The 19,867-nt window shown below is 38.5% G+C and overlaps 1 protein-coding gene across 2 annotated transcripts in view; it reads right to left on the reverse strand.

Moving 5' to 3' along the window:
• Window positions 1-19,867, reverse strand: part of GRK4 (G protein-coupled receptor kinase 4) — a 41,142-nt gene that overhangs the window by 15,596 nt on the left and 5,679 nt on the right. For both annotated transcript variants that reach the window (XM_071556901.1, XM_071556902.1), the window contains exons 2-9: window positions 14,826-14,912; window positions 14,063-14,175; window positions 9,524-9,601; window positions 8,392-8,492; window positions 7,061-7,153; window positions 5,698-5,761; window positions 4,850-4,990; window positions 2,350-2,540 (exon numbers count right to left, since the gene is read on the reverse strand). In XM_071556901.1, the coding sequence (XP_071413002.1) occupies window positions 2,350-2,540; window positions 4,850-4,990; window positions 5,698-5,761; window positions 7,061-7,153; window positions 8,392-8,492; window positions 9,524-9,601; window positions 14,063-14,175; window positions 14,826-14,912 (868 nt within the window). The remainder of the gene's footprint in view (window positions 1-2,349; window positions 2,541-4,849; window positions 4,991-5,697; window positions 5,762-7,060; window positions 7,154-8,391; window positions 8,493-9,523; window positions 9,602-14,062; window positions 14,176-14,825; window positions 14,913-19,867) is intronic.

Raw genomic sequence — 19,867 nt, forward strand, 5'->3', positions numbered from 1 at the left:
TGTTTTTCCACTTTATGAGTTACTTTGCCACTGATTGCAATGAATCTCAAACATATCACATTTGTAACACATTTTAACATGACAGATCTATATTAAACCTGCCATTTTAGAACAGAACATGGACTGATTTTACTACTACCTGCCTACACATGTCTGCACCAAGGATTTCTACTTTACTGTGTTCAGAATTTCCCTTCTTCCACCGCCTCTACAGTACACTTTACTGGGAACACAGATGGATAGCCACAAAAACGCATTCCAAGAAAATACTTTAAAACAGTATGTTACAGAATTAAAGTCCACTTCAACAGGTTAAGCTATTTGTCTAAAAAGAGTTTAAAAATCCTCTGAAGCTAGAAAACAGAGTAATAGATCTTGGGATACAGCAACAAGAAAAAGAACAAATTCTAACTTCAGACAAACAGCAAAATAAGAAAAAACTTTCCTTCTGTATTTTCTTGTCCTGGAGAATGTAAAATACAGTTACCATAATTTTGAAAAATAAATCATGGAATCAGTGAGTATGTGCTTCATCATGTTCTCCCTTCCTACAAAACTGACTGTGTGTTGCCAGAGTAGCTTCTGTAGTGAGAATAAAATAACTATGGCAAATTTTCCCAAGCTCTTTATTTCACTAATCATATCTAATCATTGCATTGCTGCTTAAATGTATTTCCATTAAGATGCCCGATAGAGCATTTTGGTTGTGTAATTTATCACCTTTCTGTCTTTAAAGCTGCCAAATTTACAACTGCATCCCTAAATAGGCGGTACAAAAAGAAACACATATGGAAGAGAGAAATTAAGACCATCAGGAAAAAAACTACTGTTAAAAAAGGGAAGAAACAAGACTCTTCTATAAAAAGTTGGCAAGTCAGTATTAAAAAGCACAGGGTGAAACTAATTCTATGAAGAGCATGAAATTATTTAACATTTTCTAGTTTTAGCACTTAAGTGTAGTTGTGCTGACATGGTTTAATTAGTTTCTTTTCATCTGTTTACATACTGGGCAGAAACTTCCTTAGTACGTCCTGTACTGGATTGTTTCATCATGATTTCAGGTATGATGATTAAATTTAAGACCTTCTTTATTCTCTGAGTATACAAATTCTTCAGTTGCTAATACATGTGCAGGTAACTGCCTCTCAGGTCTTCATTTTGTTATAAGCAGAAGACAAAAAAACCCCTTTTAATTAAGAGGCAATTGCACTCAGAACTGGTTGGGAAACTGCCTTTTTCCATCCTCATAACTTTAAGGTTATGTGACTTCTCAGTAATTGGATACTGATCATACAATAGCACCACACAGGGCAGAGATCTAAATGATCAAGACCACTCCAGAAGAAACCATGACCACTCCAAGATCTGGAATTTAAGACAGAACACTAGGATTTGAAATACAAGTCTGAAGGTCTTCTTGCAGACAAACAGCTAACAAGGAGGGCTGTGGTCTGGGGGTTTTGTTTTGTTTAGGGTTTTTTGTTGTTATTTTGTATTTCAAACAGTTTTTTCAGCTGGGCAATGTGAAATGACCCACTTGTAGCTGATCAAATCTTTCATCCTTGCTCCCATCCTACATCTACACCAAAACAGACTGTGTAGCACTGCAAGGCTGGCAAAGTTCTCCAGGGAACCACATCCAACCCCCAGCATAAGCCTGATTTACTCTGTGGTTCTGCTGCTTTCTGCTCTGTGTGTTGGCCTTCTGTACCTGGGAGCAAGAAGCCTAAAACTATACTTTAAATCTTTGAAAGAAGTGGTACTTGGTGTGACACACCAGGAATATAGTGTTCTTGGTCCACCACAAAGGTTGTTTTGCTTGTTCTGTAATATCAATGCACACCAGGGGTTAAATAATATATGGACAGAGACAGAAAAGAGCAGTAAGATCATACAGTCTCAACTACAGTGCAAAAAGCTGCTGATAGTTTCATTAATTCAACAGCAATAATGTGTTTATTGGAGGAGCCTGAAAAGAAAAAATTTTCATGTGGACTACGACTATCGTTTCACCCTCATGACCACAACATGCAATGCAGACATGGACTTCTACAGCCCTCTGAAAACTACGTTAGAGTGGGCAGAAATACAATCCCATATGCCTAAATTTTATTTATTTGAATTAAAAAATTAATTTGCTTTGTAAATCATAATTAGTTTTCATTTTACAAACAAATCTTGAATCAGCTTTATAACATTTTAAAATGTATCAGGCACCTGGGCCGAAATTAACAGTAAGAAGACAAATAAGCTCAGTAATTCTGAAGGACACGCCATGAAAGGACAAGCAATTGATACATTCAATGCTGAACAGACATGGAAAGGTACCAGTGACCGCAGATGAGTTACCTGTAAACAATTCTCTCCTTCTGCAGATCCTCCAGGCCACAGCACAGTTCTGCAGCATAGAAAATAGCCCTTTCTTCATCAAAGCCAGGGTTTCCCATGTTGTATATGTGAAACTTCAGATCCCCTCCATTCATTATGGTTAACACTAAACACAGGGCATCTTTCGTCTCGTATGTATAGGATAAACTAACCTGGAAATGGGGCAGGGAGAGAAGATGACCATTATGCATTCATAAACCTGCAGCTTTTTTTTCCAATACAATCAACATATGAATCCCTTTTTTAAAACAGAAAGAACAAAACAAGCAAGTAGAAAATCACTCCTGCAGAGTACTTGAAGACACAAAGGACTACAGAGTAATTTCCCTCTACAGACAAACCTGACACCACCATACAAAACCCAGTGACAAATGTGTTTAGATGCCACAGAGCTCCATCCAGAAAACACAGTTACAGCTGCATGTCATCTGTGTTGCTCTGTCCAGATAACATGGGCATTAACCTCATTTCATCAGTACCTCAGGAATTAAGCATTGCCAAACCATCTTCCTGAACTTCTACAAGACTCAAAATTGCCCTACATTAAAGAACTTCAGGAAATCATTTAAGATCAAATGTAGTTTCTATTCCTACCCCCACAAGTAACTGCATATTTCTCTGATTTGGAGCTTGCCAACAGTAAAGAGTCAGTACAGCTCTTTATAGTCTTTTTCTCTCTGTATTTGGAATGTGGTGCTGAAAGCCAAGGAAGAACAACACTTTTTATTCCAGGTTTTAGGTAAAAGTTTTTAAAGCATATTTACAGCTTTAAAGTAGACTTTTGAGATCAAAAAAACCCCAGCTCACTTTAACACAATGTAATATACTAAAAATTTAACACATGCTGTTGAAGTTACAAATTCATTTTCAACAGAAAAAGCTGTGCTGTGCTGATGATTATCTGGCAGGAGCTTCAAAATTGCCTACAAAGATTACCCAACTTGTACTGAGAGCAATGGAATCCAAATATATACTTAGCTTATATTAGGTAAGCCAGCTGGATAAAGATTGGTAGGATTTTTTTATTATACAAATGTATTTTAAATGCAAGACAAGTAAATGATGGCCCTAATTCAGTAATAGGTCCAAACTCTTTCTTCAGAAGCATAAATTGAATACTAAATAATAAAATGAAATAAATAGAGAAATCAGCTACTCGGGGCAAAGATTTGTGTTCGGTGGTTTTAATTGATGTGTCCAGCTATTAATGACTTTACTCGTGACACAGGCATGACAAATTACCCATCCACTCCCAGCCCAGCATTACTGCAGATCCAGGACCGAGATCTTTCTTCCCTGTTGCATCAAAAACCTCCCATTGGATAACAGGAGGAGAAGAACTCATGCTCAGTTCCATAAAGTGATTTCAATTTCAAGTTTGATCAATTAATGATTTACAGTATTTCCATATGCTGAAAAAAATGTCACTCAAAAATTGAAGTTTCACTGCTACAGTAATTTATGAATCAATTCAGGCATTTTCTGGATTCAGTTTCCATCAATTCAAGCCCAGAAGCCTTGTGCAAAAATAACATTAGCATATTTATACAAAACCATAATTTTCAATAGTTCAAAATATTAATGTATGTGGCCAGCAGGTTCTTAATTTTTCTTCTAGCTGGCAACATTCTTTGGAGCTTTTTATTACATAAAGATTATCAGAAAATACATACATAAATATATTATACATTATATTTATAAATAACTTTCACCATGCTCTAAAACTTTAAAATCCACTCTGAACTGCAATACAAAATTTATCAGCAAATGGATTTAAAACTAAAGCAAAATGCATTCAAAATTAACATTTAGATGACAACATTTCAATTAAAAAATAAACATTACTAGGGGCAAATTTTGCTTGGTATATCTTTGATCATTCTAATTCATTTCAATGCTCAGTAATCAGAGCTACTGACAGACCATAATTTACATAACAGCAGCAGGTTACAACAGTAAAACTAAGATTTAGTTCCAGGGAAGTTCCATTAAAGAGTTAATTGTTTCACATCCAAGACACCTCTTAAAGCCTCAGCACACAGCCAAGCAATATAACCTGAATCAATATACTATTAAAATGTCATGTTTACCTTGAAATGTATAAGCAACAGAGTAACAAATGCTACGAAAATACCCAGGGATATAAAAGCTCAACTATTAAATAGAGAACAAAGATTCAGGGACATCAACATTGCAAACACACCTAATGTTCTGGCTGGAAGTGAGAAATAAAACAGGAAGGCTAAAACCAATTCCATATTTGATTAAAAAAGTCTTCTGCACAGAACTACTCACAATCACACACAAACATACTTATTATTGTATCAATCATTTCTCTCAGCAGTGATGCACTCTAAATCAATTAAAAAATGAGTCTTCTGCCCACAAGCTCCTGGAAGAGACTGAATAAAGTAAACAAAGAAAGGCATCTCTGAAAATAAGATCAGAAGTTGATACTTACTACAAACCTACTATTCACTTTTTCTAAAATTCTTTTTTCATTTAGAGCCATTGATTCTCCTTTCCTCTTCTTTATTCTCTTTTTTTCCAGCTTTTTACAAGCATACATTTTTCCCGTTGCCCGTACTTGGCAGGCACACACCTGAAAAAGAAGGATGGTGTGTCAGAGATGCCAGGGGCTTTTTTTACAATTTTCATTTTAAAAAGATTAAATTTCATTCTCTTTCCAAACTCTTTCATGTTCTCACTCATGAAACCACTTTCAAGGGTCCCAAAAGCTGTAACAGAAGCAAAAAAGTGACATACAGAGGTAAACCCATTTATTGGGATTGAAGAGTTCAGTAAAACTGTGGATCTTGTGCTAGTGAAACAACTGACTGTGGTAACAGTATGTGTCCAGGCAAGCAGAATGGAGGACAAATATCCACATCATAATCAAACAGGGGAAAAATAATAGTAATCCTCCTTCCCCTTCAATACAGGCTCTGGTTAAAATCCATGGGGGGGAAAAAAGTTCAAAGAATTATCAACAGAATTAATAAAACATACATAGATTTTTTTTTAGGTTCACAAATATTCTATATAACTATTAAATAGAAACTAAATTTTCACTGCCAAATTAAATTTCTAAATGGAAGCAGCTGTTGTCAGTCAGAGGAAGTTTTCTCCAGCTTTGTGCATAACCTGCAATTCTGAAATTAACACATTAAAAGAGTTCTGATTGACAACAATTTGCCAGGTGATGCTCAAGTGTAGATTGATGGAAACAAGAGTTAAACAGCCTCTCCTCTGTATTAACCAATTTTTCCCCTTAAGAACTGCCTCACACCAAGGTACTTCTGTACTCACCTCTCCAAATCCGCCTTTGCCCAGTACTCGGTAATGCCTAAATGTGTGTTTGGTTACTGGTTGCCTGATTAACAGAAAGAAACAATTACTGCAACAGGAATTACAAACGTTGGTAATCCCCTCCCCACCCTGAGGTCTGCCTTAAGTCTTCTCCTTTCTGTGTTATGACACATTTCTGTACACGTTTGCCTTGGCCTCTCCAAGGCAGTGCTGTAACAAGCTGGATTCCGAACCAAGGGGTGCTGTTTGGAAACGTGGGCTCCCTCATGTGGTCACCAGACACGGCCAACAGCAGGAGGAAGAGCTGGTCAGTTCGTCCCTTTGCTGTTCACAGTTAGAGCCTCGTGTGTTCTCATCACAGTCCATTCACCACCTCCTGTGCCCCCTTAGCTCAGTAGGCTGACATGCAGACTGCATTGCTATGGGATCATGCTTACAAAAATCATCTTCTACTTTACTTTGCTTTTTCGAAAAAGAAAGAGTTGTGGTACACAAGAGCAATTCAAGACCTGGATTGTTAAGGTGTTGATGTAGTGGAAGTGGAACAGGTAAGTGGAGGCAGCAGAGCTGTTAACCATTCTAACTCTCCTAAACAGGTCAGAGCAAGGCTATTACATGGCAGTGAGCTTTTCTGTGTTTTAAATGAGTGTTCATTCTTAATGCAGTTTTGTTCTCAGGAAAACACAGTGAGGTTCATTTAGTAGAGAATTTTAAAAACTTCCCCAGTTCTCTTGATTGCTTTTGCTTCCAATTCAGTAAAACAAAGACATTAGATAATTGGGATTTACAACAAAATTAATGCTGAGCAACCTTAATGTTTGAACATGTGAGCACGATACCCAACAAGGCTGAACTGGAATCAATTTTTAATAATCTCAGCCTTCTGAAAGAGTCTGGACACTCATTTAGTATTGATTTTAAAGCCCAAACTAGATTCTGATATATATAAACCTTACCATAGTGTAATTACTAGATCTGTGTCTGCACCACCGTAAAAAACTGATTAGTTACCCAGTCAGCCAGTGGGACATATAACTAGATTAGACCAAATTTGATACTAAAGCATGAGAGCATTCCCAGGAAAGACTGGTATTCCACTGCACACTTGACAGACAAACATATGATAATGAATTTGCATTTACCTAATACAAATTTACCACTTAAAGACAACCAGACAGTTCCACTGGAGTATTGGTTCTCCTGCTGTCCCATCAACACCATCCTTTACATCTTGTCTTTCAGATCACGATTTCTTAGACAGGCAGAGCCACTCACTAGGGCTCTACAGCATTTCTAGGATAACAAGCAGAATTTGGCACAAAGCAAAGCTAAATTATAACGCAAACATTATAAATAAACTTACTTTTCCAGCCATTTCCACTGTAAGAAACGGGAAAAATACACACTGTCTTGGTAAGCTTCAAAAGGTCTTTTGCTTAGGTATTCATGGACAATTCTAGCAGAAAAATACACAGAAAAAAAAAGATCAGTCCTACTTTGAAAAAGCTGATGAAGGGGAGGGGCTATCAACCTACCAACATGTATTTGAACATATTGATGAGGCTGTAGGCAGGGGATGCTCTACAATGGTTTTAACCTCAATATCTCACAAAGTGTCATAGCAGGCCAAACTGCTGTTTGACCTCTGCATTCTCACAGTCTTCAAGCCCACCTAAACATCAGCCTCTAGGCAGCTATTTTATGTCTGAATGACCCTGCAAATACAACCTCTGAAAGGATTTAAAAAGTTTCACACGTTCTTTAGAGACTGGTAAACTTTATTCTGGGATTTGAAATTGAAGTACTAAATGCCGTATCCAAACCTGAACACCAGGTACCTCATCATTCATTCCCTGAAACGAAACACCCTCCAGAGGGAGGAGTGAGGAAAACAAGTCAGTCAAACTGTAACAAGGGACTTAACAGAGAGAGGAAAAGGGGTGACCTACATGAGACACTCCATTTGAGACATGTTTCATTAGCTGTTCTCACACATCCCTTTCAATCTTTTAATCTCAGGCTGTTACAAGACATGCTTATTTTTGTTGCCAGAGAGATGACCCAAGCAGTGACAAAACGCGTAGCAATCCTTCAGACATGACCTAGCACGCCTTGAAGAACCCGAAATATGAGAAACAAGCGCTTCAAAAGACTTGCACCACTCGTAAACATGTACCATCCCTCCAGGAAAAGCCTCCCCTGTCTACTGTTGTGTAAAATAGCACTCCTGACTTCAGAACAACACCAAGGTGTATTGTTCAGTGCTAACTATCACAAGGGATCCTCCAGTCAGCCACCTTAAGTGCAACACAACTGCTGGCCTAGTTTAACCTGCTTGCAAGAACATTGTCCAGAAACCTTTCAAGTTCTAGTTAACAACTTCACATTTTCACAAGTACATTTTAAAAAGAATAGTAAAGAGAAATACTATTTAACTTACAGAATACCTTGTAGCAGACAACACTGTGACTTTATGCAAAAATAGCATTAAAGAAAGCTCTGCAAAAGTCAAACATATAAATCACATCTGAAGGAAACCTAGTCCTTCAATAAATCTGTTCCAAATTTCTTACCTCTGCTCATTTCAGAGACCAAATACTTCTGGGTGTAACAACTTCATCTTTCATTTTTCTTATAAACACATGAATTCTCTAGTGATTCACTCAAGCTTAGCACTAGGCATTTTTAGCTTACCTAGTGCAGTCCATAAAAAGATCCTTGGAAGGGTTCTTTTCCAGTCTTGCTTTACATTCATTTACTGTTTCCTGAGGTATTTCTGGCAAGTGTGCTGCAGACTTAACATAATAAAAAGGAAAGAAAAACAATAATAAAAGCAATTTTCTAAATCAGTAGAAAAAGCTTTGTATTCAAAGTGAAATTAAATCTTTTAATACAGGAAAAGGAAAGGAATGGTTTGGCTAAAGAGAAAAATCAAGAAAGTCATATTTGAGCAAACTTTTTATTTATTCCCTATTATAGAACAATGCACTGAAAGCTCTTACAGTTATTTACTATTTCAGTATCTGGGGAAACAAAGCTGGCAATAAGGTTTTTTTTCTTTCCCTAAGTCTACCACCACAAAAGCAAGTTATCTATTTCACTTAGCAAGATGGAAAGAAGGAAAAAGAAACACAAACACAAGCTGGGAAACTATTTCAAACTAGACCAAAGAAATCTAGGAGTTTTTTTTGAAAAAAGCTCCACATGACTTATGGTAGCACCAAAGAAATTCTCATCAGAGATGTGGCAAATTTAGGTTCTATCTGCTTTTGAGGCATCTTCAAGACCTTCTGTAAAAGATGGCCAGAGTAAAAGCAGAAGGAGCATCTATTCACAGAAAGCACATGCCCACAGAAAAGCTTCCACTGGATACCAAAGACTCCCAGTAAATGCAAAAAATCAGCTATTAATGATGACCATGGAAAACAGAAGAAAACAGAATGTTCCAGAAGAAAACAGCATCTCACTTTATGAAAACCTGCAGCAATTCAGAAAACTTACAGTAAAGCAATCTGAGCCACAGGAGTCTGAAAGAAGCCCAAGAACTTCTCATCCTCAGATGACAAAACTCTGAATTAATTTGTTATTAAGTTTTCTTTGTGTTAAATGGAGAATAAATTGTAGCTGCAGAGTGTCTTAAAAGCAGAGATCAGTCAAGTTTTCTGCTCAAGTTGATTGAGCAGAATTTTAGAAGGCAGCATAGCTCTCAAAAAGATAAAAATGAGACTAATGAAGTTTAAAAGTCAATTTACTAAAAAACAATGCAACCATTGAGATCTATTTATCTGACATTTTACAAAACACTTGAGGAATATAACATATTTACCCCATTAGTGAAGTAGGTCTCTAAAACTTTGAGGCCACAGTCTATACGCTTTTCATCTGAAGATACCTCGTATTCTGCCTAGAGGAAGAGAATTGGAAATTAAATTTTGTTCGGAGCTACTTGGCACTTAAGTCTTTTACATAATACTAGGTAAATTTTATCATCAACAAGAAAATACTCTTAATTTAAAAGAAACTGAAAGCTCTCATTGTTTAAAATCTACTTAAAGATTTTTAGGCTATACAGTAAAACATGTATGAAAAGCAGTCTTAAGGTATATGGAATTTAATCTTTGCAAAACATACAAAACCTAACAATTAGTCTAAATGCAATTACAGAAACTGCAAACTGGAGGTTAAATCAGATCAATTACCATAATATAGTATTTCTGTAGCACTGTAGGACAGAATGATCCAAATGGAAAACAATTAAATAAGAATACAATAATGAACTTTTGCTTCCCTGTACTTTTTTCCTTCACATATTTTTCTCAGCTACACTCTTGAATAAAACCAATATAAAACTAGTTTCTATAAGGTTAGGTTAACCGGAAATAAATGAGATCTAAACCAAACCCTACTTCAATCTTTGAAAAAACTGAGTGGATAGAGAATTTGTAAGATTTTGACTTAGTGATGTCTGATACTGAGATGTAGAGAAAGAGTCTTGTGCAATGCAGTGCACTCTGCAGATGAACCACTGGCAGCTGAGTGGAGCTCCAGAGGTGGCAACTCACGGAAAAAGCCCACAATCAACAAACCATCTCACAGACACTACTACTGAAAAACTCCAAGGACTACTAACTATTCATAATTTCAAGGAACAATCTAGAAGCAAACAGAAGTTAGAGACAACACAGAATCTGGGGAAAATGACTTTAAAAAGGGCAATCTCAAACAGCAACCTGTATTAGGTTCGTAAGATGGGCCAACTCAATCAAAGTTCATATTTCAGAATGTAAATGGACATCCTAGGAACAGAGTCTAAGGCAGACTTCCAGAATGGAGCACTGTATCACAAACAGTTGAGCATATTGGGACAACCATCATTATGAACTTCATAGGAAGTTCCAAGTGATTGATCTAATCAGAAGTTATTTACCCTTATAAAGAAAACTGTATTACATTCTATGGCCAGACTTTGGGAACGCAGATTTGGGCAGGGCTCTCCCCATGTGCCCTTCCAGACTGCTCAGTGGATTGTTTAGGTGAGGCACAGCGTGCGCAGAACTGGCCCCACCGTTTCAGTCCCAAGGTCCATTTGCCACAGCCGAGCAAGCTTGGACAGTGACAGGGAAGTCCTCAGGACTGTCACAGCACCCGGTACTGACCGGGGCTGACGCTGCTGAGCATCCGAGATGTGACGGGATGGGATGGCAGGGAGGCTTGAACTGCCAGGGGACGGTCCCCACTGAGACTGGAACTTGGGTCCTTGGGATTCAGAGTCCAGAGTGCTCTCCTTTACGCCAGGGGACCGCCCCTATAAAGAAAACTAGAACACTGAAAAATGACAGTTCCAGAACCAAACACACACACACAATATTGGAAGTAACAGAATCCCTGATCTCCAGTTCTGCAATTAATCACAACTAACCAATGCTGACTCACTGCTAAGTCATCAACTCTTTTTCTGCTGAGACATTATGGTATCACCCACTTCAGCACAGCACTCAAATCCATTAACAGTTGCAAGCCATTTTGTTGTGGAATGAAAACAGCAAAACCAAAGTCGAATGGTAAGGAATTATTTTGCAACTACCAAAGAACCTGAGCAGGTCAGAAAAGTTCATCAACCAAAAGTTCAGCAATGCACTTAGCACCTTTAACATTTTTAATTATGTGAAAGAGGTCACTGATTTAATACAGTTTTAGGCAAACTGTTATAAGTGGATACTGGAATTTAAAAGGAAGTTTGACAGATGGGCTTTCCAATTAATTCTGTTACTCACAGAACTTAAGAGGGAAGTTTGAGCTGTCACCCATTCCTTTTCATATTTGAGTAGCCTTGCCCTCAGCTAGTGAAATGAGTCACTAGATTGAATAACTGTAATTCCTCACTTTAATTTCTGTCACTTACATTCAATTATTTCACAACTTTCCCTTCTGTAAAGCCAAGCTGACTCCGGACTTTCAGATCACACCTTCTCCAGAGTTGGAGCTTACTAGTCTTAGTAATCAGTACAGGAAGACAACAGAGTATTTTACTTCTTGATTTTGGACTCCTGAAATAATCACACTGCTAAAATCACGTTGCTTCATATAAAAGAGTCAGAAGCTCTGTTAATTAAGATATAACGTGGATATTGTATTTTGGGATGCAGATGCATGCAGTGATTCCCAAGCATAATTCTTCACCATGATTTTTTAAATGCAAGTTAAACAATACATTTTAAAAATAGAAAATTAAATTGTGAAACCAACCCTTAGATTATCTCAGTTATGACAGTCTTTGTTAATTCAGAGAAGTGTTGCAATCAACATAACATTATAGGCTGCATATTTCAAAACAATTCAAATTTTTCGGATAGTGTGAAACACTGTTACTTCTTAGAGACAATTTTACCTTAAAAATGACATCTGTAGAGCAAAGACACACCTGCCTTAGTCATGCCTAACACTGTTTGTCTTTTGTGCTGCCAGAGATCCTGCTACTCCATAACTAAGCTTTTAAGGATTAAAAATGTGTACAGAAGCTGTAACCATTCAGGGCCATCCACAGCTGCCAGTGGCCTCCCCCCTGTGCGGCACCATTAGGGGCTCTGCTTTACATTCCCTTCAGGATATTGGCTCTGCTGTTCTGGATTTCCATTCAAACCATTCTATGTCTCCAACTGTCAAACTGGCCTCTGGAATTTGGTGCTAGAACAGCTTCCGAGAGTCATAAAAATATGGTGAAATGCACCTGTGGAGGAGGCCTAAGTCAATAAAGATTCACTAACAAATATAAAGCAATTATACTCATTTGACACTCAAATTCCTTTTTAGCTGATCTAGTACCTTAGCTTACATTCCCACAGGGGGAAGATACGGTGAAAAGGGAGGCACAGCAATAATCCATTCACTTCCCTACATCCTGCCTCTCTCAGAGCCACCTTGCATTGGGATATTGTATTTTGGGATGCATGCAAGCAGCAGCACTACCCTACTTCAATCTTCTTCAGTCATTTGTTCCCTGAATGCAAGAACGAAAATGGGTGGAATAAGAAAAAATGTTCTTTTGGCAGCAATATCAGTTTAAGACTATATCTTATTGCTCTTGGATTAACTGTGAGGGACAAACAATACAAAGCCCTGAGCTAAGATTCTCTCCTCTTAAGGGCTGTTGTGTGCCTGCCTAATCTTCTCATTACTTTCCCCCTCTCCAAGCAGGTTTTGTCTGAGGATTTTTTACCAAAATGGCTGTGGGCACACTTCCTTCCTCCCCTCATTCCTTTGCATTAGATACCAGCAGGCAAACGTATCAAAACCTTTTCCCTTGGTCTCCAAAAATCTGTTTTTTCTCCTTCCATGGATGGTTCCCTAAATTCTCATCTCCACTGTATTGTTTTTAATTAGCACATGCTGTGTAGCCCAGGGCTTCATGCAAGTTGCAACATCTCCAAGTCTATGGTTATAACATTTTCAAGCCTGAGTACAGTAACTCATACACATCCTACAGACATCCTAAGGCTCAGAACAGCAGGTCTTCCTGAAATTCCTTCTCTTTCCCATCATGCCTATTTCTGTAGCTCTGACCATAGCAAAACAGCTGAGATTTTATAGTAAATATTAAACATCTTCCTTTCAGTGACAGCACCAGTTTTTTGACATCCCTCAGAAGTTACAGCTCTCCAGCTGGCACAGATCTGATCACACTGCCCTTCCATGCACGCAGCATTCAGGAACAGGCACACACAGAGAACATCAATGAGTTGCTGTGCTAACCCTGGTGGGCAGCTCAGCCCCACACAGACACTCGCTCACTTCCCCCCACTGACAATCAGATGGGCAGAAGTGAGAAATCTTGTGGCTTAAAGCAAAGACAGTTTGATAAAGCAAAGCTGCATGTACAAAGCAAAGTAAGAAGTTAATTTCTTCCCATTGGCAGGGAGACATTTAGCCATTTCCAGGAGAGCAGAGTCTCATCATCATGCAGATAAGCCAGTTGGCAAGACAAACACCAAATTCTAACTTCCCACCCTTCCTTCTTTCTTTCCCCCTGCTTTCATTGGTGAGCACAGCACCATATGGTATGGAATATTCCTTGGGATCAGCTCTCTGGGCTGTCCTCTCCCAGCCCCTTGTGCACCCCCAGCCCTCTCACTCCTAGGGCAGCACAAGGAACCCAGAAGGCCTTGGCATAATTACTGTTCAACAAGAACTAAAACACTCTTGTTATTAACACTGTTTCCGTCAAAAGTCCAAAACATACCACAGCATGACCTACAAGGAAGAAAATTAACCTATTCTGGCTGAAAGCAGCACCAAACCCAAGTGTCCACATACAAGAATGTATAAACAATTGCCTACTGGCAGCCATCTTCAGTTCCTCACTCCTTACCACTGCATCCAGAAATTCAATGCATCTTTTCAAATCTGGCCTGGAATCACAGAACTGTCTGAAGAGAAGTCTTCCTATAGGCTGTTTGTCACAAAGCTGGCTATAGTCTCTTTCTGGGAAAGAAACAATAAGTATTTATTTTATTTTTGTAATATCATGGTCCTTACTCCCATTTGAGGTCAGAAAAACATCACTAAAGTGTGAAGATTTTACCTTTACATACTTAGCAAAGATACCATAAGTATGCAATGATCCCAAAGACCAGTGAAACACTTCAGTCACATCTGTCTCTTACAGACTCTCACATTTACTAAAAACACATGGAATTATATGCTTGAATCTCATTTAGTTTAGGGTGCAGAAAATAAGAGTATTGTGAAATAGCAATACCAAAGCAAACGAGATGGTTTGGAAAGAGGGAATACAGGATAATAATGCAAAAGGTTAAAAAATTATTTCAAGACATTGAGGAAAAGAGTAAAATATATCACCCTATCATTCAATTCATAACATGACTCCTTTTTCTAATTCATGGTTTTGTCAATCTATCCTTTAGGAACAGTTTCCTTTAACAAACAAGGAGCTGTGATACAGCTTTTATCTTGTTGTAAATTTATTTTCTCATAAATTCTTCATCATATTAAAAGCTTAATAGCTTTTTTTGCTAATTAGAACTGGGAAGTGAGACAGAACCCTTTCCATTGACACCACCTTTCCCACCCAAAAACACCCAGACAGACCATTCACTCCACAGGACACTTACCAATTGAGGATCTAATACCTTCACAGTGACTCACAGGTGGCAACTTCAGCATCTCTTTCCATTTTTTACTACGCCCACTCCGCTTGCCTAGAAGAAAAGTATGAGTAATGTAAAAAATTATACTAAGTCAGAATAAAAGTAAACATTACATTAACAGCATAAAATTAGGTCCATTCTGCATAGATGTGTCAGACTACTGTTCATGCCTAGAAAGAAATCCATCTGCAAGGATATCCAAACCAACAACAAACTTAATACAGAAGAACTTCTACATGAAACACCAAAAAATGCAGAAAGTCTTTTGCAAGACAAGTATCTCACATTTTGGCTGTGTATACAGAGTATCTCTGCAGAGACAAGGCAAATACTTAGGTGTTCTGAAAATTACAAACAAAACTGAAACATCAAAGAAAAAAATTGAGAATTATCTCTCAACCATGGTAAATATTGGAAGACATTAAAGTTGTGCAACAAAACACTAAGAACAAAGTTCTTAGATAATCATGTTATACACAAATATTCTCTTCCTTTTCCTAAGGGCAGTAATAGCAGTTAGAGTAGAGCCCACTAAAAATGAGAGGGCATAGCTCAAATACACACCATTTCTTCTAGAGCACAGCAGGACACAGGGTGTCAGGAAGAGCTGAGCTGCTACAGAATTGAGATGTTAGCAATGCTTCAAATTTCACAGCACTAGATTGAATGGATTTTAAAAAACTGCTACAGTATTTTTCCCACTGTTTCTCAAAAAACATATCTGTGCTACATCTTCTCTGTTCTATTGGACTTTTAGCACATTGGCTTCTCCATGTCAGGGTAACCTCATTTACAGAAGATGTCACTTATCAGAATCATGGAATGAACTGGGTTGGAAGAAACCTCCGAGATCATCAAGTCCAACCCTTGATCCAACCACTGTGACTACCAGATCATGGCACTGAGTGCCACATCCAATCTCATCAGAAAAGCAGAGAACACAGGAACATATTTATCTTTTCAAATGCAAAACATTTCCGCGGAAGAGTAATTTTTTGCTGCAAATTATTTTAAAAGATGATGTTGTTCATTGATATGACCAGACATTTTCACGTGACAGAACAGCAGCAAACGTGCACAGGAACCTTCTGAGTGCACCAAGGCAGTACATTCTGTTAACCACAATGAGAGAGAAAAGGAAGGGAGTTACCCCATGTAACCCGAATTGAAACCAAGCTGCACAGAGTACTCAACTCTTTCAGAATTAAATCGTTAGAGAGAAAGGAACTAACAACTTCAGAATAACAAAATGTGTATTTTAAAGAGGCTCCCTTCACTCAAACATTCAGCCTCTTGACCAGTTGCACCACTGCAGTGAGAGCAGCCCCAGCCCAGTGTCCCTCAGCCCATACCAAAGGTACATGATTTGCTAACAGGAACATCAATATCTCCCTGTGCTTCTGCAACAAAACATTCCCAACTCCAGTATCCCTAAAAAAGTAAACAAATAAGGAATGAAAACCCTGCAAACGTTGTCTTGCAGACATTTTTCCAACTGACACTTATTCTCTAGAAAAAAAAACCTTCTGCACTTCATTTCCTGTGTCACTTTGCAGGTCATTTGCTTTCCAAAATGTTTCAAAATACCAACATTTGGAATCCACTTCCCTTCCCATACTTCATGCAGTACCAGAATTAATAATGAAGTTGTAATTACCATCATTAAAAACATCATCATTAAAACAAACTCCCACTATTTGAACAAAATATTTTTGATCTTAGGAAGCTGAATATGTGTTGAAGAAAAGTAGAACACAAAGTAAAGAGCCTTTCTAAGAGAAATGAACACAAACAAAACCAAGGAATATTGACATAGGTAGCCTGTACCTATATGTTGAATAGCAAGGCCTGGGTATATATTATTATGTGATCATGAAAAACAATGGTCAGAAGTGTCAGGTTTAGCCACGTAACTGAAAAATACACAGAAGGTCCTCAGAAGTTGATTTTTTTCTTTTAAAAAGTGTCCAGAAAGACTGATTAGTCCATGTCACCACACAATCAGTACTGACCAAGAATGATAAACCAATCCAAATTTGTATCACAATGCTGTTTGGAAAAAGCAAACCTGAACTGTGATATACACCAAGTACACCACCTTCTCCAGCACAGCCAAAGTAAAACCCCAAAACTACTCCAACCCCCCAAGAAAGAGGATCACTGGTGCATTACACTTCACATCCAACACATGCAAGTGCTGCATTTTGCCCCAAATATTTGGCCAGTTACTTATGATGTGACCATTATAAACTTCATTTTACAGAGACCACATACTACAACGCAACTGAATTCACCATCCTATAGAAGTCAATAAAGACTGCATATAATTTATTAATGATACAAAGGAATTAAGTAAGGAGTACCAAGTAAATCAACCTGCTCTCCCTTTTCTCTGAACTGAGTGTTCTTGAATTTACGACAAATGCACTGAAAAAGTCTGTAGGTCCCAGTAATGTAAAGAGCCATTTCTGGTAACAGTTATGGCAAAAGGCCAATTTGTTTGTCATATTATTCTCTAATTGCAAAATCTTTTTCCATTTCAGAGGCAGTTTAAAAGAAGTATCAAATCAAATTATAACAGTTGTGGTTTGAAAGTGTTTAATATTGATTTCAGAGCTTCTATTCTGGATCTCAGTCCAAAATACTTCAGATAAAATTCTTCCAGAAAGACCAACAGCTTTTACTTTCCAACAGAGCAGCAACAAAGCCATTAGGTTAATCTGCTTTATGGTTGACCTCTGTGGCCCAGATGAATTACCACTTTGCCTCTTTCAGATGTAATTGCTGGCTAAGAACAATGTCCAACTTGAAGCGACTCATCTCGTACAAAGAGAAGGGTGGGTGCAGCAACACACCATTACAGCGAGCACAGACAGCAATTACATTTGCAGGAGCATGAGAACCTTTCCTTCTCCTCCTCCTCAAACTGCTTCTGAAGAGCTACAGTTTCAACTTTGCCTCTTTACAGGCTCTCACTTCTTAAAAAGATACATACTAAATTCAGTTAGGTCATTGCACTAGAATATGGTACGGGAAAGCTGTTTAGATGTTTTAATTTTTCAACTTTTTTTTTAACTTCAGAGAAATATTTGAAAAATGTATGTAAGCTAAAGTGGTTGGCTTATTCACCAGCAAAACCACAACTAGTTGCAGAGAAAAGAAACTGCTGTGACAAAACAAAGCAAACTATGTCGAGAAATAAGAATATATTTCAAGTCATCAGATGGCCTTCCCAAAGGCACAGTGATCTCTCTTACAGAAAGGGTTTGCAGACTGACTCTCATTTCGCTGAGCACAATGTTCACTGAACATTACCAAGTCATTCTTCCTGAGACAGAAAATTTGGATTCTGTCATACAGAGTGAAAATAGTGAGAATCACTGTCCTGTCTTTGGCTAATAAATGCACACAGACTGTATGTGGTCAGACCCAGTGGCCACTACACCACCTCCATGGAGCTGTTCAGGGATCTCCAGCTCTCCTGCCTGTGCAGGGCAGGTACCGTGGCTGTGCCTGTGGCTGGAAGCACAAAGCTCCACAGCACTGGGGTGCACGATTGCTACAACTCCATTCTTGCAAAACTGATTCCACAAACCAGACTGTCAGATACCAGCTGAGAAATTCATACTGGACCACACCCAGATAAGCTCTGAAAGCATAAAACTGCAACAAGATGACAACCCACAGCACGCCTTTAGCTGTATAAGTCAAATCAATTGGTTCAAGGAAAAAACGCAAAACAACTGATACAGAATCTCCACATCATCTACACTGAGATGCACGAAGATAACCCAGGTACATACACTGCATTACAATATGCCTTTCCCATAGTGGAGACAGTTTCAGACAAGTTTCCCAACAGATTTAAGACTCACATGAATTCAAATCGTCTCCTACTTTCTGACACATTTTCCTTCAAACTACTCAAAGTAAGAATTAAAACCTTCCACTAAAAAAAAAACCAAGAAAGCATTCCTGTTTAACTGTGGCCTTACACTATACAGACGTTTATAAGCAGTGCCCACTAAGGAACAAATATTGATGGTGTGCCCTCACTGGGCGAGATCCACCCTCAGGACACAAAACACTGGAGAACCAATACCTCAGATCTCAGATCAGGCTGTGACTCTGGAGTAGCACCAAGTTCAGGCTACAAGACAAGTACACACATATCACCACTTGAGGAAAGTTGTTGTGCTTCCAGTTCTAGACAGCTCATGCAGTACTGCTTCGGGTGATCACTGCAACCTTCTCCACTCTGCAGGTCAGATGTACTTTCTGACATCTCTGTTCCTTCTAAACCAGCCTGGTCACAGCTTAACAACTAGGCTAAGTGGAGTGCCAACTCTTCCCTGTGGAGAAAGAACTTGTTTTCCCCCCTCAGACATATGATACATACAATCTGGCTGGTCCTCAGTAAATTTACAAGATCACTTGACTGAACATTCATGTTTCAGCACAAGGTAGTCACCAAACTCATCACCATTACAAAGGCCAAGGCACTTCTGAACACAAACAGAAGCAAAAATGCAAGCAGTACAATAAATAAACACATAAAAGATACCTACAGGTTACAGATTGTTATGGCATTAATAAGATAATATTCCTCACACTCCTGGATTCAAGTGCATGGAATTGGACTTCAGCAAGGTAATGCTCAAGTCCTCTTGCTTATCTCCTGTCAGCACAGTAACCCTGCAAGCAGTTCAAACCCCGGCTCTCTACGTGAACACTTGTGCAGCTTGTTTATGTGCACAATCCCTTATTGTTCCCACAGCTATAACCACTCGAACAACTGGTTCTTCACATCAGCTCTCCACACAACTCCATGGATCATGTGCACAGGCAGGAATGCCAGTGCACACACGCTGAGCAGCTCCTGCACTCCGGCACTGAGGTACGGAATGAAGCCCTGCGTCAACTCAAGGAAATGTAACTCATCTGAACCAGAATTTAGCACTGTGATCCTGCAGTCAAACAATGTAACATCTGTGAATACATTTAAT

The sequence above is a fragment of the Pithys albifrons genome, chromosome 5 (assembly GCF_047495875.1).
Source record: "Pithys albifrons albifrons isolate INPA30051 chromosome 5, PitAlb_v1, whole genome shotgun sequence".
Classification (NCBI taxonomy): Eukaryota; Metazoa; Chordata; class Aves; order Passeriformes; family Thamnophilidae; genus Pithys; species Pithys albifrons.